Source organism: Aphelocoma coerulescens, chromosome 23, assembly GCF_041296385.1.
Source record: "Aphelocoma coerulescens isolate FSJ_1873_10779 chromosome 23, UR_Acoe_1.0, whole genome shotgun sequence".
Taxonomy (NCBI): domain Eukaryota; kingdom Metazoa; phylum Chordata; class Aves; order Passeriformes; family Corvidae; genus Aphelocoma; species Aphelocoma coerulescens.
This window is the reverse complement of record NC_091036.1, coordinates 7881702-7902134: the sequence shown is the minus strand read 5'-3', so window position 1 is coordinate 7902134 and position 20433 is coordinate 7881702. Positions and strand designations below refer to the sequence as shown.

Below are 20433 nucleotides of genomic sequence, written 5' to 3'. Positions count from 1 at the left end.
TGGATAAAGCACCTAAAACCAAAGCCCTGATGCCTCTGGACCAGCTGTGTCCCTGCACGGCAATTCCAATCAAGCCCACAGAAAAGCAGTAGGAAGATAGCAGGGCTTACCAGCAGTTCCTCAGTCTAGTCTCTGAACAAAGTGGATTTAAAAGAGGTTTAATTTTCCCAGAGGCTAATGCTCTCAAATCTAAATAAATCCTCCAAAAGAAGAGATTATCCATAAATTTACTAGTTAGAAATGTTAGTGTACCCAGTGTTTATGCAAGGACTGCTGCTCTCCATGCAAGAGTATCACCTATGCAATTCCATATTAAATGAGAAATGGATTTCTGGTAGTTTCTCCCCCACCTCCCCTTCCATGCTGAAATGTAGCACAGCAGCATTATAAATCCCACTTCCCAAGAGCAGCAGCAATTTACTGCAGTATCAAGGCAACCCTTTTTCTATTTCACTGAAAAAAGCTCTTAAAAATCCCCCCTTGCAAAAGAACTTAATACAAAAAGCAAGATCCACAGGCAGAAAAGCCCAGTGTGAAACCTGAATAAGCATTTAAATTAAAAAACTGCAGAGTTAAAACTTAAAATTACACATTCACAAAATACAGGACAAGGTGAAAATCAAGAAACAACTCCCTGAACACAGCTGATGCTGGACTTACCCAACATACCTGCTATTCAAACACTTCCTCCTGTTATTCATATTCCATTTACTAAAGGGCCCGCCTACACACCATGCGACACGGAGCAGGATGGGACTAGACCAGTAGAACCTGGCTGCTAATTATGGCCCTTAAGGCTGAGATTAATTAATTTGTCCCTCTAGCTATAAACAGGAGGATGACTACACCCTCACTAAGCACAGGTAATTTTGGAGAGGATAGACAGAAGGATGAAACAAGGAAAAAGTGACTTGCCTGACATCAAACACCACGGCAGCAACATCGCTGGGAGCTAAACCATGCCTCCTGTCCACCTAAGCATCCTTATTTTCCCTGGACTCACAGTTGATAAGCAGAGAGAACACAGTCATTAAAACACAGATTGAAGGCTTCATTTGGAGGCTAGAAGCAGATGTGGAATAATACTGATTAGTGTAATCACTAGTGTCACACTGATTTTGGGGATCCAGCAGCCTCACAACAATCCATCCCACTTCCCCAGCCTGATGCACTCACACAGGTTTTAGCAGGTGACCAGACTGCAGCACATTCAGGATACCTCACACAGCCAGCTTAATAAATTCAACCTGAAAATTCCCCCCTTTCTTTCCTCCAGATGCATTTTGTGTAAGCCCACCAACACCCCCAGAGAAACTGGATACTTAACAATGCCAAATAACAGCCTTGCTGGCTGAAGGACAGAAGAATCCAGCCTGACATTAGGTATCAGCAACTGAGCAGTCCCTGCATGAACGAAGTTTTCCAGTCCAGGAAAGTTCTTCCCTGCAAACTGTTTATCTTCATAGTCAGGAAAAAAATCCTGTATTTATAAAAGACAAGTGAAATAGAATAATAATAGCAAAACCCCACTTTTTATAATGTTAGGTCCCAGGTAAGACTTTCTCAAGTTTCCCTTGCTGCTCTGGCACTGCTGGCCCTCTATTAACTGCCTTTACCTTGATCTGAACAGGTACAGAAAAGCCAAGTGGCCTGAAGCCATTACTAACTCCAAAACTGCTGGAAAACAGTATGAGCCAAGAGAACTGGACACACTCATCTGACAATTTCACCCAGAAGTAGATACTGCTTTAGGAAGGTGCAGCTGAGCCAGGAGAAATCCCATTTACAGACACCTGCAATCACAGGTGGCTTCTGTCCATAACTGTGGGTCTGTTAAAAACTGATTTGGAAGTACAAGATGAAAAATTCTATGACCTTGCCCCCCTCTGGCCCTGATCCACAGGCAGGAGGAACAGGATACAGAGCAAGTCAGGAGTAGGATATAAGCACTAATTTAACTCTTAGCACAAGGTAAATGAAGCTTCCGTGGCCCTACAGGGAACATGCCACTTCTCACCTGCTGCTAATCAAAAAATGTAAGCGAAGAAGACTTTGCTTCTAATTATTTGTTCTCCTCTGGCATCACACGAACACCCTTTACAAGGGAACAAATCTAGTGGGAGTTGGACTCCATGACCCTGATGGGTCCCTTCCAACTCAGCATATTCCGTGATTCTGTAACAGCTCTTTTCCTGCTTCTCCTGTTTCCCACATAGCAGTAAATTACACCTGGTTTGTAACAGACACTAAACTTAATATTGCCAAAAATAAAAGCCCAAATTTGCTAGCACAAATGTGACAGCTTGTCACCATTTCAGTAATTATCCTCCTTCTCAGTCTCAGCTGATAAAGATAACCTCATCAGCACAAGGTCATCCATCCAGGAACAAGGAGCAAATATTCTGTGGATCCATCCAGATTTCCACTGTCAACATTGCAGCAGAGCAGGTTTAAAAATGCATTCCCACAGAACCTGAGGCAGCCAGCAAAGACCAGCTCAAACCCTCCTGACCTTGCTTCTATCCCTGCACAAACACAGTCTCCCCTGCACTGGGATCCGAAGGCTGGCAGGTGTCAGTTGTACCTGCAAACCTGCTTCCTGAGGATCTTGGCACTGCAGCAAACCAGCAAAAACTTTTAGACGGCTCTGGAGAGGAGAGGAATCAATAACACACCACCAGCAGCACTTTTGTGCATCTGCAGGGGAGCTCTTGCCAACACAGAAATAACATTGACCAAATCCCCCTTCCAGGAGGCACAGTGAGAACAGCCAATCCCACCGACCTACAGCAGTGAGTTCAGTTGGTGACAGACATCCCTGATTTGATTTTGAGTAGGAGAGAAGGATTAGTCAAAAGAACACAGCCTTCAAAGGCATGTGAGTACAGCCAAAGTCCCCTGAAAACAGGCACAGTGACATGCACTGTTTAAAGCTCAACTACTCCAAAGGCAACAACCTTTGGCTTTATCCCCCATCCATAAACACCTCTGGAAGCTTCGCCTCCATGAGCACAGCCTGAGACACAGCTTGTGATACCAGCCCCAAGGCCACATCCAGCAATAACCTCTTTTTTTGCTAAGTCACCCTCTGCAACACAGTGTTCACACACTGAGAGGTCGGAACATGGCCCACCACTAAACACTGTGCAGACACCAGACAAGTCAGTGCCTCCCAAACTTGGATCAGAGTTTACAAATCAAGGCTTTTCTGCACGATTAGGGCCAAATTTTCTTTGTTTGCACCCATAAAAGCTAAGGGAGAGAACTGAGGAGAGAAAAGCACATTAAGAGAGGTTCACTGTTCCCACAGACAAGTGTGAGGTGATGAAGGAAGCCCATATGGGGCAGCCTCTGGTTTAAATCAGTGGTGGGGATTAATCTTGATGGATTTTGAACAACTAAGTCTGTGGCAACGCTGCTCTAATTAAGGGGTTAATTCTTGGGGATTGGTTAACTAAAGGAAAACCTTTAGGTACTGGCAGCCAAGAGATTCCTGCTTTTAGCAGCAGCTTTCTGGAGCTAAAAGCTCCAGAAATGTGAAAAGGTTCAAACCCTCAGGTCTAACAGCACTTAAGCTTTACCAAAGTCCAATGATCTTTCCCAAAAGTGTTTCAAAAGGACAGACTATCTGTTTAGCACAGAAGTGCCAGGCTTGCACAAACCGACCTCATCAGTATGCACCTTGTTTTGCCCCATGACACTCAGCAGCTGTGGCTAATTAGTCCTTGATAATGAATTTCCCATCACGCCTGCAGAACTTCCCCATGCAGCTGGTAGGTGAGCAATTCCTAACTGTGCTTTGGAATCAGTATGCCAAAAGCACAAACACAAAAGAATAAAGTTAACAATCTGTTTACCCCTTCCCCCACTCCTCCAAAGCTGCTGCCAGCCAAAGGCTGGGGGAAAAGAAATAATAAATCTATTTTCAGGGGTCAGCAGAGAGAAACCATTCGGACTGCTCTCAATTTTCGTATCTTTGCCACCAGTGCTTCATGTTAGTTCTCTCAACTCATTCAAGTTAGGAGATGAAGCCTGTTCTTTTGGCTAATAGCATTTAAAGCCTCTCTCTGGAGATAATTAGTCCTCCCTCCCCCATCCCATCCTCAGCAGAAAGAGCAGAGAGTCACCAATAAACAAAGAAATTCAGGCAGCGACAACCAGGGTATAGCTGGGACCAAAGCTGCCTCTCACCTCCCTATCTCAGCACGGCTGAGAATCAAAAACAAGTGACACCACAAGCAATAGAATGAACAACACAAGAATTTTCAGGTTAAGGGCTTCGTCATTTTGAAATCAGGAAAACAGCAATTCCTCATCTACAAAGAGCAAAATACCAATGTGTCACTGCTAGATGTTCTGCCTGGTCACCTTCCAACCCTGACGGATCGTCCTGAGTCATTCAAAATCAGCAGATAAGAGCAAGAATTGGGAAAACTGCAGCCCTTTACCTCTGATTCCAGGCCTGTCACCCAGCCACTGGCAAATCACAGCAACCTCCACACCTCAGCTCTTACTGAAACACAGTAAGTCCTCCAGGGAGAGAAAAAAAATTAAGGGCAGTCACCATTGGGAAAGCACCTCTGCTGAAGACTGACAAAATTCTGTATGTCTATATGCCAACTCCTCACATGGAACCTGCCCTTGGATTCAGGGGCACAGTTTGGAAGGAGTTAACCTTCCAGCCATGGGGATGAGCAGCCATGCTGGCTGCTGCATTCCTTGCCTAACCATGACCCCACTGCGCAGGGAAGAACTGGGACTAGTTATCACCACAGCACTGACACGTCAGCAAGAGCAACTAATTAACTGATAAAAATAGATCTCTGAAACGGCTTTTTTCCCCTCGACACAAAGCTGAGGCCCAACGCTGCCACAGTTGCACATCCATTAGTCTTCCACAGGCTCCAAACTTGCCAGCAAAAAATAAAAGCATTCTCACACTCAGAAAAATAAACCCACATGGCACTTGTATGCCAAAAATCACTGTTAAAGAGAATTAGGGAACTGACTATGAATGACCCAGGGCATCTCCACTCCCACCTTAATGGATGCTGGAGCAAGATGACGTCTCTGCCCCCAACAGCCCTACCAGCTTCCCTGCAGCCTGAAGTTCCAGTTTTGCCTGAAAAATGACGTTTTGAGGTAATCCAAGTGATCCCAAGGATATTGGCAGCTTTCTTCACTCATTGTATCACTGAGACCAGCCAGAAAAACCCAGTTATGCTTTAAGTCCCCCCACCCCCGGCCAGACACAGGTTTTGTACTGCTTGTAACTGAATATTCATCACCAGCTAATAAACCTGCAGGAACCACAGTCTCAGCGATTTTTAATACATATAATGCTCCAACACATGCCAAACACAATGAAATTTGATCAAAATAAAAGCCATTTGTTTAAATACAAATGATTTGGCTCTCAAAACTGTCATCAAATTAAACTGGAAATCAAATTAACCAGTGATTGAATGAAGTAGAAGGCTGTATAATCACAGATCACTGATCCAGCAGCATGGAAACAAGGATGCAATCACATTCCCCTTGTTTGTGGCACTGCCCTGTGCTCCCAACAGGACTCCCGCTACATCTCCCAGGACCTGAGTATGCTCCGTGCCTCAGACACAGCTCATTTCTTGGTAATCCAGAAAGAAAACGTTCCTTGCAAAAACACTCTGATACATTATCAGATAAGAGCATCACCTGTGAAAGGACACACTGACACATTTGAAACCACCTTGACTTGGCACAGAACAGCACAGTCATTTCCAGCACTGTTTGCAAGAACAGGTTTAAACCTACTCTGAATGAGAGAGGGCTTTTGTTGCCATCACTGTCCAAATACTCAGCTTCAGTTGTAACTGTGCCAGCCTTGTCCCTCACAATCGGCCTCATTCTGGCTCTATGTTGCCCTTTTTTGCAGTCTTCACAAATAGGAATTTAAACCATCTAAGTTTACGATTTAGGTGTTGTTTACTCTTAAAAGCAATTTGGATTCATTTAAAAGGTCTGTTTGAAGAGCATCAGGCATTCCTGAGGAAATCGCAGCAGTGAGAGGAATCTAATTACACCCCCTTGCAACTTCTATAGCACATGAAACTAACTCAGCTGAACATCCTTTACCCACCCCAAGAGTGGACTATGGAAACATCATCAATCCCCTTACCTGATTCTGCCCAGGACTTGCTTTTGAAAAATGGGAACACTGGAAAACTTCAAGTTTAACACTCACTCCTGCACAATTCCAGGTATCTTTAAGCAATAAAGAAGCAATTACATGGAGAAGAGAAGGCTCCTGGGAGATCTCACTACAGCCTTCCAATACTTGAAAGAAGATTATAAAAATGAGAGTGACTTTTTACGCAGGCAGAAAGCAATAGGACGAGGCGAACAGTTTTAAACTACGCAAGGAAATTTGGATGGATATGGGGAAGAAATTCTTTCCTGTGAGGGTCAGAAGGCCCTGGCACAGGGTGCCCAGAGAAGCTGTGGCTGCCCCATCCCTGGAAATGTCCAAGGCCAGGCTGGATGGGGCTTGGAGCATCCTGGGAGATAGTGGAAGGTGTCCCTGCCCATGGCAGGGGGTGGTACAAGAGGAGCTTTAAAGTCCCTTCCAAACCAAGCCATTCTGGGATTCTTTGACTCCCATTTCTCTTTCTAGGCTTGTAGAAGCAGCACTTGAATATTCTAAAGCTTAAGAAGCTTTATAGTTCATTTCATCCTCAGCTGAGCACCTTCTCACATCATTCACTTTTGTTGCAGTATTCCAGCCCCAGAGAAGGGCACCAAGCCCTCACCTACCTCCACCTGGACAAACACAACCCAATGCAAGGCACAGAGGTAAATAATTCATCTGCATGCAAACAGAGGGAAAGAACAATTAAGCCAGAAAGCACAGCGGGGACGTTTCAAATTTCAGTCAACATTAAGGCAGGAGAGAGCAAACAAAGAAATACCAACGGGCTGCCTCAGAGAGAACTTTGGGGAAGCTGGAAACACTCACAGCAAGGCACAGGAGGGCAGGAGGGACAAAAAACCGGGTTTACTGTAGTCCCAGACCAAGCCGTTCAGAGTTTCCGAATTGTCCTTCGGAGGACAGCAGCGAACAGGGACGGGAACTCCGCTTGTTGCGTTCAGAACCGGCGTGCGGGGTGTGTTCGACCCGCGAGCCGGTTCCCGTGCAGCGTCCCCCCGGGACGCCCCCGGCGCGGTCCGCCCGCAGCGCCCGCACAGCCCCAGCCCTTCCGCGGCATCCCCGGGGTCCCCGAGGTACCCCCGGGTCCCCCCTAGTGACCACCCCCTCTCGCCCTCCGCCCCCGTCCCAAAGCGCTGCCCCTGGGCAGGGGGCTCGGCAGGGTCCAGCCGGGGGTCTCCAGCCCCGTCCTTCCCCCGGCGGGGCTCCCCGGCCGCGCCGGCGCTCCCAGCCCCCGCCCGGCCTCACCTGCCGCCGCCGCCGCCGCCGCCGCTCCCGGGCCGCCCCGCCGGAAGCCACGCGTGGGACATGCCGGGAGATGTAGTGCGGCCGGGGGACACGCCCCGGGAGGGAGGACACACCCCCCGGAAAAGGGAAGAGTGGATACGTGGGGGTTTGGGGCTGTGGGGGCGTTTGGAGTGAGGCTTTGGGGTCAAGGGACAAGAGGGGATTTCGGGAGGGGGATGATGGGGTGCTGGGCGAGGTTGGAGGGAGACTCTGAGGCCAAAGGTCATGGGGGGTTGGGGTGAGGTTGCTGGGAGTGAGGCTTTGGGTTTGGAGATCGGGGGCTGTGGGGGCTTGCTGTAGGGGGTGATGGGGGTGTAGGAGTGGGGCTTTGGGGTCAGAGCGTGACAGGGGTCATAGAGAACTGGCATGGGGGGTGATGGGGTGTTGGGAGGGCTGGGATGAAGTTTTGGGGTTGGGGTTTGCCCGCAGAAGCCTGAGATGATTCCCTGCGTTACCTCGGAGGTGGATTTAGCCTCTAACACTCCGGGCAAGGAAAACCTCACCCTGAAGATCTCAGGGCTCCGGAGGGAGCGGCTGGCACGAACACACACACACACATACACACACCCCACAGCCTAGTCCAGTGAAAGCTGTCTCTGCCCAGGGCAGAGGTGGAACGAGATGAGCTTTAAGGTCCCTTCCAACCCAAACCATCCTGGGATTCCGGGATTCCAAGGTTCACAGCGGGGATGTGGGGCAGGATCGTGGCGGGGCTGGTTCCAGCGGCCGGTTCGCAGCTGCCGCCGACTCCCAGCGAGCGGCGCTGCCGAGCCGGGAAAGCCGTGGAGCGGCGGGGAGGAGGCGCTGGAGCGGCGGCTCCGGGGCCGGGGGACACCGACGAGTCCCGAACTCCAGCCCCGGGCCGGTCCCACCTGCCCCTTTTCAGCGCCCCGCCCTCCCGAGGCGGGGCTGGATTCGGAGTGGTTTGGGCTGTAAATCCGGGCAGCTCCGGGCTGTGGAGCCCGTCTGTCCCCTCCATTGTCTCAGCAAGTGTTGGGGACCCCCTTGCACCCGCCGCGGTGCTCATCCCCCGGCTGTCTCAGAGCTGGGGGTGCGGGTTGGGCACCCCGATCCCGGGCGGTGACAGCAACTCGGGGACACATCCTGAATTACAGCTGGTCCCAGCCCTGGCCGCACCATCCCTGCTGCGTGGATGCTTCCAAGGACTTAAATGCTCCAGCAGCCATTTGAGGTGCCCAGAAACCCGCACATTCCCCGGGATAAGCCAAATTTATCCCCAGCGAGGACAGGTTGTTGGCTACATCATGACAGCCCCATTATCACCTTAAATCCAAAGCAATCAGCTTTTTACTTGCAAAGGGCTGGGAGCTTGTGGACCCACACCCTGCCAAGCTCTTCTGCTGTGTCTGCAAGGATGGAGCTCGTTTTAGGGGGGCTTGTGGAGGGACCCTGACTCCCAGCCACCGCTGGCACTCCAAGGACCCCAAGGTGCCCACCAACAGGTAGGTTATGCCAGGGCTGGCACTGGGCACAGAGGATGCCAGGGCATATTTTGGGCTCCATGGGCCAGATTACTCCTATGAGCTAAGACAGTGACAGAACTGGGAGCTCTGGTGCTCAACTCCATCGCAGTCCGAGGTGACCACAGCAGAGGCTTTGCTGAGGTAGCTGCTCTCCACTGGGAAGTATGTGATCCCATGGAAGCACAGGGCATTGATTGTCCACAGCAGACATGGACACTGGGAAGAGCTGGGACAGAGACCTGTGCCCACCCACCACTCACTTTAGCCAAATGTCCCCCCAGTTGTTGTGCAGCTGCTTTGTCTTAAGCCTCAGTTTATCCCCTCCCATGATAGGGGCTTGGAACAAGATGATCTTTAAGGTTTCCCCCCAACCCAAACCATTCAATGGCTCTATGATTATCCATCTCCAGCCCATGCAGTGGATCCAGGTATCTCCTTGCATCTGTAGGGAATGAGCTGTCCACACTCAGGGTACAGATATTTCTCCTTGTCTCCAGCCCCACATGAACCCCTGCACAGCGAGGGCAGCTCAGCCCCAGTAATGCCAATTTTGCAAAGCACTTTGGGCCCCACCAGTCTTTAAGTGCTCCTTCAGCACAGATTATTATTATTTCCTGTTGCTTTGATGTGTTTTAAACACCACTAACATATTATGTTTTTAAATTGAGGGCAAGTGGAGTGAAAAACAAATAGCATCTATTGGGATCACAACTATCAGTGACAGGTAGGGAGATTATTAACACACCGGCCCTGCAAGACAACAGTGAAAGCTGCTGAGAAATTATACATATGTACACAAATTGCAGGCTTTGGTTATGCCCCAGATGAGGAATTTATTGGTTTATAATTGTGACCAACTGAAAAAACAAAGGGGGTGCGATGACCCAGGCTATGAGCTAAAGGACTGGCTCAGCTCCCCAAGCCCCCCAGGCCCCCACACAGTGTTCTCTTGTGCTACAGAGTGACACCCTAAAAGTACAGCTGTTATGTCCACCAGGAACTTTGGCACAACCAGCAAAGCCCTGGGAGCCCTGTCCTCCTGCGTCAGTTTCCCAGAAAAAGCTGCCCTCAAACCTCTTTCCCCCAAAATAGAGACTCTGCCCTATACATCCCTAGCAAACCCTCACCAAGCCTCCCTTCTAGCCCCACTGTCCTCCACATGCTTGCTCAGAGGGGCAGCACGGCAGGTCCTCCATGGCTGCAGGGGCCAGAGGGTTCCAACCAGCCCCAGAGCCAGGATCCTGCTCCTAAGGCACGAAGGGAAGCACCTCCCAGGCAGAGCTGGCCCCTCCTCAGGGATCTTATCAGCAGCTTCCAGGGGCTCCTGCCCACACCCTGATAAGTGCTGGGCTCCACATCATGGGGTTGGGGTGTCCGCAGTGCTGCTTCACCCACCCAGCACCACAGTGGAATGAGTGTCATGTCCAAATCCTGGCTTTCAAGGAAGATGTTACAGCCAGGAAAGACTGGAAACAATCACCACAGGGAGGGTTTACCGAAGCCAAACCCATCCCCCTCAGACAAATGGGGAGTACTCAGGCCTCCCACATCCCCCCTTGGACAACTCAGGGATGCTCCCAGGCACTCCTGGAGCAGCAAGACTCCTGCCTCTATACATGCCATACAGGATCAGCCCCTGGGCTGACCAAGGGGAAAGTGAAAAAGGAAGAAGAGAAAGAATAAAAAAAGAACTATTTTATTTTTTCAAACGAGATTCATAGCAAAGTTACAGAGGCATTTCCATGCCTAGCCAGGAGTTAATATACCCAAAAAATATAGAAATAACTTAACTGGAGCTATGATTCAACAGCCAAACCAAGGGTGGTGGTGCTGCTGGCCCTGGATCCTGCTCCCCAACAAACACCTCCCTGGCAACCTGCGCTGCTGGGAATGTTCTTGCATATCCGGATAAAGCCTTGGTCACCCCATCCCACCCTGCCACCATCACAGCAGGAGAGGGGCTGAGGGAGCCTCATGCCCCAGCACAGCTCCCCACCTCAGCCCCTAAAGCTGAGGCAGTGGAGATGTGCCAGGGGTTGGAAAACAATGCAAAAAGGTGTAAAACACACTCAGGTATTTCTACCCTTTCCCTGCTCCTGCCCTGGCACTTAGGTTAAAGGCACTTCACATCCCAAATCGCAGGTGATGAGGCAGAAAGGTGGGGAGGGTGTGCCTGGGCAGCACCCCCACCAGCAGCTGTGTCTCCCACCATGGCAGGACCCAAAAAGCAGGGATGAAGCCCATGATATCCTCTGGCCATCTCTGGCAGGGGGACAGTCCTATGCAGTGGCAGCCTTGGTGCCAGGACATGTCACAGGGCTGTGACACCAGCACTGCACCCACAGAGATCCCAGTTTGGCTTCATTTGGGCTAACCCCAAAAAGGCACGGAGCAGTGGAGCACGCACAGCTCTGCCAAACCCAGGGCAGCACTTTGGGATCTTCCCAGCACTGAGAGCTTCTGGGGGGCTCCCCTTTCCTGGAAGAAAGTGCAGGGAAGCTCCCACTTTCCTTCCACAGCTCTAAGCCCATTAAGCAGGGAGACAATACTCCAGACAAATTCACAAGGTACCAGCTGCCCCCTGGTCTTTCCCACACAGCCAGGGCAGGAGGAGGAGGAGGAGAGAGCAGAGGCAGCTCAGGTCATGTAGCGGGTGACGGCCCTGAGGGCATAGAGCAGAGCCGCCTGCATCCGTGCCTCCAGTAGCAGCAGGTTGACGTGCACCTATGGCGAGAGCAGGGTAAGGGCACAGGGTCTGCACCCCCAAACACCCTGCCAGGAGGGGAAGGGACAGGGCAGCACCTTCTCCGAGTGTCTGAAGTGCCTCCAGAACTGTGTGTAGATCTGCTTGGTCGTCTTCTCCGGGTAGCAAGCCACTGTCTTGATGTAGATCTTCAAGTTGCGTTCCAGCAGCTGGTTCACCTCCCCGTAGTCGTAGTCGTCGTAGCTGGAGAGAAGAGGATGTGTTATTCCAGCCACAAGCCTTGTGCACTCATAGAACCATGGAATGGTTTGTGTTGGAAGGGAGCTTAAAGCCCATCCAGTGCCACCCCCTGCCATGGGCAGGGACACCTTCCACTATCCCAGGATGTTCCAAGCCCCATCGAACCTGGCCTTGGACACTTCCAGGGATGAGGATTCCACCACCTCTCTGGGCAAACTCTGCCAGAGCCTCACTGCCTTTATAGTAATTTCTTACTAAATTCTCCTTTCCCAGGGCTGTTCTGAACCTCAGCCAAGCCCACCAACAGCATCACTTTGCCTTGCGGAAGCAGCAGCAACACTCTAACCAAGACCAAATCACTGGACCTCCTCCTGGGCTCTTCCCAAGGCAAAGAAACTCCAGCCACGTTTTGGGGATGTACCGGATGCCAAAGACGCAGTGGACATAGTTCCAGATGGCCCGGCGCAGCATGGAGGTATCCACGCCGCAGTGCATGGCAATGGTGTTGTAGGTCAGGTTGTAAACCACCTGGAACTTCTCATCCAGGAGCTGCCCCACATCCGGGTACAGGCGGTTGATCAGTGAGTAGCCGTGGTCCTCCCAGGTGTAATCCTGATGGAGAAAGGATGCTGGGGTAGGGGTTTGATGGGGAAAAGTGGGGTCCCTCTGTCCTGGTTTCAGGCAGAGTCAATTTCTTCTCAGCAGCTGTTCCAATGCTGAGTTTTGGATTTGGAATGAGAAGGGTGTTGGTAACACACTGATGGTTTGGGTTTTTTGCTAAAGTTGGGTTTATCCTGGGTCAAGGACTTTATTCCTCTTGTTTCAGGCTCTGCCAGTGGGAGGAAGCATAGCCAGGACACGTGACCCAAATTGACCACGAGGATATTCCACACCAGAGAACGTCATGTCCAGTATATAAACTGGGGGGAGTTACCTGGAAGGGGCCAATCTGGGTTTGGGAAGATGGGTCTGGCACCAGTCAGCAGATGCTGAGCAATTGCATTGTGCATCACTTGTTTTTTCCCTTTTCATTGTCATTATTATCATTATTTACCATTATTATTGTATTTTACTTTATTTTCAATTATTAAACTGTTCTTACCTCAGCATACAAGTTTTATTTGGATTATCCTCCCTGGGTTGGGGGGAAGAAAGTGGGGGCTGAGTGAGCAGCTGTGTCGTGTTTCATCTCCAGCAGGGCTTAAACCACAACACCTCCCAAAGCCAGGGACATAAGTGGGGGTCCCCCCCCTAAGTTGACACCTCCCCCCAATTCTCAGCACCTGGTTGCTCAGCTCCAGCTCTTCATCCACTCTCCACAATCCTGGGAACAACACTGAGATAAGCAGGAGCTATCCCCCAGACCTGAGCCACGGCTGAGCACCCACCTGTGCACGGAAGGTGGGGGGAGCCTGCTCCCCCCTCCGTGTGAAGTCCTTATATCCAAATTCAGGGTCCTCCAGGAAGCAGCGGATGTTGGACTGCAGGGAGGGATCCAAAATATCTACAAGGCACCACCGCAGTGGCCGTGAGCCCAGACGAGAGCCAGCGCTGCACTGGAGAGCGGATCCTGCTCTCCCTCAGGCAGGTTCTGGTTCCTTCCCCCCTCCCCAGGCTCCCCTGGCCCATGGAGACCTCCTGCCCCCCGACAGTTGCCCCCTGCACCTCCTCACCTGAGGAAGGGACCAGCAAATTCTCTGTCTTCTCCAGCTCGAAGCGCGTTGCCATCTCCTCCTGTGTGACTCCTTCCTCCTCCCACTGGTTTTCCTGCAGCAGCTTCATCCTCTCCATCAGCACCTCTACCTCCTGCATGGTGTCCACACCCTGGGGAAGCACAGGGCAGGGTCAACCCTGCCCCTGGTCAACCAGAGGGGGCCCCAAGTCCAGATCTGCGGGCACTTGGGGGACCCCCAGGGCTGCTCAAACGAGCATCTCCCTCTGTGTTTGTCCTGCCAAGATTCCAGCAGCTCCCATGACCCATCCCCAGGCCTGGGAGGAGGGGGAAGTCCTGTGTAGGACATGGAAGGTACTGCACGGCTCTAAAGCATCTGCTGTTCCCAGTAAAGGCCACAGAAACGCTCCAAGAGCTGGGCCCCTCTGCTCTGAAGCCAGGCTGGGAGAGATGGGGGTGTTCCACCCGGAGAAGAGAAGGCTCTGGAGAAACCTTAGAGCCCCTTCCAGTGCCCAAAGGGGCTCCAGGACAGCTGGAGAGGGACTTAGAACAAGAGCCTGGAGGGACAGGATAAGAGGAAATGGCTTCCCACTGCCAGAGGGCAGGGATAGATGGAATACTGGGAAGGAATTCTTCCCTGTGAGGGTGGGGAGGCCCTGATGGAGGGTGCCCAGAGAAGCTGTGGCTGTCTCATCCCTGCAAGTGTTCAGGGCCAGGCTGGATGGGGCTTGGAGAAACCTGGGATAGTGGAAGGTGTCCCTGCCCATGGCAGGGGGTAGAACAAGATGGGCTCTAAGGTCCCTTCCAATCCAAACCGTTCTGTGATTCCCAGGGGAAGCTCCATAAAGCATGCAGCACCCCACGGTGCACTCACACCCCTGCAAGGCAAAGCCCCTCTTACCCCAGAGCCCCCCATGCTGTCATCAGAGGCAGGACTGCTGTCACTGTGGGGCGAGGGGGGCCAGCAGCTGTTCCCCACATCCTGGTCCTCCTCGGGTTTGATGCCACAGCCGAAGACAAAGGATGCGAGCGAGTGGTAGTGGGTGAGGAGCACCAGCGCCTGCACCAGCTCCGCCAGTGACCAGCTGTCCTCCCCTGGCTTCAGCAGAGCCTGTGACACGCAGCGGGGATTGGAGAGACCCCCCAGCCCTCAGCTGTACCCTCACCACAGCCCAGTGCCGGGGCAAGCCAAGGGCAGGCCAAGGGCAGGGATATAGGAGCATGTTTGGGAAATGCCTCACCCATAGACCTGTTGAGGGCAAGTCGCCCCTTCCCATCCCACTGACTCCCCCAGCCCTGAAAGGGTTAAACCCTGGGAGCTGTGCAAGCAGGAACGTGGCCTGGGGTCAAACAGTGTGTTTTGGGGGGATCTGTGCTGGCAGCATCAGCTCTCACCTCGATGTGCTCCTTGGTGATGAGCCAGGGCCGGTGCGCCAGCAGCTTGTTGATCTCATTGAGGTTCCGGAGTTTTTGGGGGGCACAGTGCAGCCCTTGCAGCCACACAGGGTTGCCCCCTACCTGCAGGAACTCCCCCATGTGCAACCCCACCAGGTAGGAGCACCGGTGCCGGGCTGCTGCCTGTGGGGAGAGCCAGCAGTCAGCCCCCGGCACTGGCCGGGGGACCCCCACCCTGCTCCAAGCCCTTGAAGAAGCCAAGGCAGGGAGCCCACTCCTCCCACATTGCTTCTGGAGGATTTTCCCTGGGGATACAAGTTCCAGACAGGAGGGATTTCCCCCCTCACTATCAGTGCCAGTCCCCAGAGGTCCTGGAGGGAGGGTGTTGGGGTACCCTGGGTGGGCACCAACCCCAAAGGGGCTTCCAAGCTTTTGGGATGTCAGATCAGAGAGGGGCCTATCTGTGGGGCCCCAAGTGCCTCCCAAGCAGCAGTGCTGGGACCCCACACAGCCCCCTGTGTCCCCACACCCCAAGGGCCCCACTGCTCACCATGATGGCAATGTAGTGGCGCTTGTGGTAGGGCAGGGGCCCGTCCATGCGCAGCAGGAGGTACTGGGTCTTCCAGAAGCTGCTGAGGTACTGGGGGTGCAGCCCCATGACCATGGCGACGTGGTCCACCCTGCCTGCCGAGACGAAGGCCTCGAGGAGTTGGTGAAGGCTGCTCTCCCCACCTTCCTGCGGGATCTGTGGAATGAGGAGAGGAGGGAAGTGAAGGGCTGTGAGCTGTAGGCCCCTGCTCTTGCCAACATCCCCCTAACCTAAATGGGGACCCCCCAACAAGCAGGATCCAGTCACCCAAGAGCACCAAGATCAGATCCTCACCCCATTGGAAGTGCCCCGCCTCCGGAACGGACACCGCCGGTGGCCCCTGCTGCCCGTCTCCCTGTCCCCAGCCCCAGGGAGCAGGGGGTGTTTGGGGGTCTCCATGACAGATCCCACACAGCCCGTCCAGCTCAGCCCATGGGTTGGGTTGTTTGTCTGGGCTCTGGAGCGCAGGGGAGGAGATGGGGGTCAGCCCCCCCAACACGGTGACGAAACCACGGCACTATCTCTGCCGGAGGAGGAACATCTGGGAGAGTGAACGTGGGTGCTCAGATAGGGCTCAGGTGCCCTGGGGATTTCAAGGTAGAATTTTGAGGGGGGCCTTGAGGCAAGGGTGGAGGTCTTTGCATCGCAGGAGAAACACAGATGTGTTTGGATGAGTGGGGAAACTGAGGCACAGGCAGGGTAGGCAAACACCAGGGTGAAACACAGCTGTTCCCCCAACCTCCAGAACGACTCCCCCACAATGCCACAAGGATCTGCCCGGGCTGGTGACCCCTCTCCACCTCTTCCTCCTTCCCCAGCATCCCACCCCCACCAGCCACTAAGAATTGGGGGGTTGGGAATCCTTCCTGTCCCCCCACCCGCAGCAGGGAAGGGTGAAGGAGACCCCCAGCAGGGAGGAGACCCCCACCCAAGTCCATCCCCATCGCTTTACCTCTCCCAGGGGAATGAAGGTGCTGGGGCCCTTTGCCTGTTCCCGGGGAGCCTTGATTCCTCTTTCCTAGGAAGGAAGGAAGGAGCAGCCAGGAGTCACCGGAGCCACGGAATATCCCCGTCAGCGTCACCGGAAGGGGTGACTCAGGCAGACACCCGGCACGGGCCACGGGGCCATCGCCCCCACACCCTTTGCGTCAGGCTGGCAGCGCCTGATGAAACCGCGCTGGGATGTTGCTCCGCTCCCGGGCGCGTGTGACACACCGGGACACCGGGGCTGCGGCCCCACGGGTCAGGAGCCGTGACACCACTCCCGAGCCGTGGTTTACCACCTCCGTGGGAAAACAGGGAGAAATGGGATGCAGGGGTCCCGCGGGACGGCAGTGGGGATAAGGAGCAGCACAGCCACAGCCCTGTGGTTACGATCACCAGCAAAGACACGGCGCCCGGGGGTCCCACTAACCCGTCCCTGGGCACAAAATGCTACTAAACCGTCACCATTTCCCCCCACCCCTCTCCAAATTAATTAACACAGTTAATCCAGAAATGAGCCCTTACTTAGAGGGGCTCCCCCTGCTCCAAGCACGGGGTTCAGGTCCTTTCTGCCTCACACTCCTCAGGGCTGGAAGTGGGCAGCTGTGCTCCCACAGCATCCAGTTAGTTACTGGGTGAACTGGACGAGCTGCTCCCACAGACCCATAAAGAGGAACATAATGGCATAATTCAAACCCCTGTGGAGGTGGAAGGTGCAGCCTGGCACCCTCTCCTGAGCAGGAAGGGGTGTAGGATGGCACGAAGTGACCAGAGCAGCTGTCAGTGCAGCCACGCACTCCCCATGTGCCGGACAGCGGGACACGGCACCGGGACAGAGCCAAGGCAAAGCCAGGAGTGCCCTCATCCAATGGCTCCCATGGGATGCTCCTGCCTTGAGTCACCATGGAAGCACTGGGGTGACAGCGGGATTAGGCTCCTGCTGCTGAGTTGGCTCCTTTGTTCCTTGCTGACTCAGGGATTGAGGAGAAAGAACTGTCTGACAGCCCAAGAGACTCCCTGGCAGGGGGACAGCAGCAGACCCTGGCAAGGCAAATCCATGGGACAGACAGCAGGACTTCCAGCCGGCTGGAATTCCAACCCCCCAGCCCAGCCACTGCTTTACAGTGGCATCTCAGGGTGACCTTGGAAGGTGCTTTTAATCATTCCTGCAAGAGGCTCCTAGTGTTTTGCTGAATTAAGGAATCCTTGGGGTGCTGTGCTTAACCCTTGCTGTGCCACCACCGGATAAGATATCCCCTCCTGCTTCCACCAATGGGGAATCAGAACCATGGAATAGTTCAGGTTAGAAAAGCCCTCTGAGACCGTAAAGTCCAACTGTTACCCCAGCACTGGCAAAGCCACCACTAACCCATGTCCCCAAGTGCCACATCCACATGTCTTTTAAATCCCTCCAGGGATGTGGACTCCACAACTTCTCTGGGTAGCCTGTGCCAGGACTAGACAACCCTTTCAGTGAAGAACTTTACTCTACTATCCAACCTCAACCTTCCCTGGTGCAACTTGAGGCTGTTTCCTCTTGTCCTATCAAACTGAGGGGAAACTGAGGCACTGAGACGCTGTGACTGGCACTAGACACACAACCTGCTCCCAGCTCCAGCTGGCACAAAGCAGGCTGAGGGTCTCGACAGAGGTACCAGGGGAACGAGATAATTCCCCAGGAGCAGGAAGATGGGTGTGCTGAGTACTAATCCCACTGGTGCCAGTGCTTAGTCAGGTGTGGGGAAACCATCCCAGATAAGGTGAAGTTAAATAAACACCATCAGAGCCACCCAGCAGAGTGGATTGTGCCTCCTAACCATGTTCCTGCCAAAAACTGTTCCTGGGGACAATAGCAGCATCAGGGCCACCACCAGTTTCACCCCAGCCTGCTCCAAAGCACTGATTTCAGGCTTTGGCTCACGTCAGAACAGGTGCCAGAGTGAGTTCCCTGCTGTTCTCTGCTGCCTGGGGTCTGTTCCATCCACTGTCCCAGCATTTCTAGCTTCCAGCCCTCCTCTGGAGTAACCATCCTGCTGTGACAACTCCCTCCAAGCAAAGCCCCAAGCTGCAGAGCAATCCCGCTGTCACTAAGGAAATCTGGTGGAAGGGGAAGGCAGGAGCAAGAGAAAAAAAAGCTTTTTTTTTTTTTTTTTTTGAGGGGGGAAAATAAGTCTTGCCAATAGAGGCAACTCCCAGCTTTTCAGAATACTCAGGATGTTGGTGGACTGATGTTGCAGACCGAGCTGGTTGCTTGGGAAGGTCAAGGAGATCCTGCAAAACTCCACGGACACCCCAGGACCCCAGTTTTCCACACTGGACTTTTCCACACAATGCATAAGCCCTGGGCGACACCAGATGTTTTCCAGATGTCTTGGTTAACGGGGACATCAGAGATCCCATACCCAGCCTGGGAACAGCAGCACGAGCCAAACAACAGGACAGAGACCCTGAAGCACCCAACCTCCTGTCAGCCCCTCACCTACCCCGACAGGCACATCCCATCACACCTGTGCCTCACTTCCCTTTGTGCCCGGCCATTCCTGTAAGCTCTGCCCGGCTCCCACATACAGCCCAGCTCCTGGAAGCTTCGGAGACCCCAAGGTTTCCCCTTCCAGACGCCCAAAGTTCCCCCTGCCTGGACAGGGCCGCCCCATGCCCAGGACACTGCAGGAGCTCCCAGCACCCAGCCTGCTCCTCAACACCCCTGGTTTTAGCCTCGCTGCAAAGTGGAAGAGCCAAAGGACTGTTCCTGCACCCCGGCCGGTTTCTGGACATGTCCCGGCTTCTCCCCTCTCTGCAGCCAGCCGGGGCCGGGTGACCCCGGGCAGTGGGGAGACAGCGGCCGCGGGCCAAGGGCACACCCCCAGCCCTTCCCCGAGGGACTCCCGTGGGGGCTACACCCCGCGTGCCCCGGGGATGGGGCGATGCAGCCCGGGAGCCCTTACCTGGCCGCCCCGCCGGGCCCCGCAGCCCCGGTGTTCCTTCGGCCCCGCGGGGCTGCACGGCGAGCCGGCCACCAGCATCACGGCGGGGCTGGGCGGTGGGGATAGCCCCGGGTACCCCCGGAGGCCCCGGACACCCCCGGACACCCCCGGACACCCCCGGACACCCCCGCGCTCCGCAGTAACCCCGGGGCTCCGCGCCCGCCACGCTTACATAGCGCGGGGCGGTGGGACACGCCCCCGCCCGCCCCGGCCAATGGGAGCTCGCGGGCGTGACCACCAAACAACAATCAGACCAATGGCAGTACGGAGGGGCGTGGTCAACACGCAGACATCAGGTCTACCCAGCGCCAGCCGCACTTTACCGACCACTGAACACTGGGAGTACTGGAAATGTGTCCTCGGGCTAAAGGGAAAAGAAAGCTGAGGGAAACCCTTTCTGTTCCGCTCAAGTGAGGCCCCGCACGGCAGGCTCTGGGCCACCAATATCAAAAGGATACGGAGCTGCTGGAGCAACCCCAGAGGAGGCCACAGAGATGCTCCGAAGAGGGCTAGAACCCCTCTGCTCTGAAGCCAGGCTGGGAGAGCTGAGAATGTTCAGCCTGGAGAAGGCTCTGGTGAAACCTCAGAGCCCATTCCAGTGTCCAAAGGGGCTCCAAGAGAGCTGGAGAGGGACTTGGGACAAGGTCCTGAAGTGCCAGGTCAAGGGGGAATGGCTTCCCACTGCCAGAGAGCAGGGATAGATGGATATGGGGAAGGGTGTGAGGGTGGGGAGGCCCTGGCACAGGGTGCCCAGAGAAGCTGTGGCTGCCCCGTCCCTGGAGGTGTCCTAGGCCAGGCTGGATGGGGCTTGGAGCAACCTGGGATAGTGGAAGGTGTCCCTGCCCACTGAAGGGGGGCAGAACGACATGAGCTTTAAGATCCCTTCCAACCAAAACAGTCTGGGATT

The 20433-nt window shown here is 53.9% G+C and overlaps 2 protein-coding genes across 8 annotated transcripts in view; both read right to left on the bottom strand.

The window, feature by feature from the left end:
* PHACTR4 (phosphatase and actin regulator 4) overlaps positions 1 to 7495 on the bottom strand; it is a 65534-nt gene extending 58039 nt beyond the window's left edge. For 2 of the 6 annotated variants that reach the window (XM_069035876.1, XM_069035880.1), the window contains exon 1: positions 7436 to 7451. The gene's annotated coding sequence lies outside the window, so the exon portion shown is untranslated. Of the gene's footprint in view, positions 1 to 6795; positions 6848 to 6997; positions 7103 to 7435 lie in introns of those variants that run through there. The other 4 variants (XM_069035872.1, XM_069035874.1, XM_069035873.1 and 1 more) reach the window with 4 other exon arrangements.
* A 4014-nt stretch (positions 7496 to 11509) lies between these two features.
* On the bottom strand, positions 11510 to 19609 carry SESN2 (sestrin 2). Of its 2 annotated transcripts, none has more exons than XM_068994477.1 (10): positions 19488 to 19609; positions 16511 to 16576; positions 15520 to 15714; positions 14970 to 15152; positions 14476 to 14685; positions 13576 to 13726; positions 13291 to 13406; positions 12324 to 12514; positions 11761 to 11905; positions 11510 to 11682 (listed from the first exon to the last, which is right to left on the bottom strand). In XM_068994477.1, exons 1-10 carry the CDS (start codon positions 19563 to 19565, stop codon positions 11596 to 11598), a joined length of 1422 nt encoding a protein of 473 aa, XP_068850578.1. In that variant the 5' UTR covers positions 19566 to 19609; the 3' UTR covers positions 11510 to 11595. The 2 variants fall into 2 exon arrangements, with proteins under 2 accessions (XP_068850578.1, XP_068850579.1); XM_068994478.1 differs by lacking the exon at positions 19488 to 19609 and adding an exon at positions 15853 to 16099 and having other exon boundaries at positions 16511 to 18706.
* Positions 19610 to 20433: the final 824 nt, after the last annotated feature.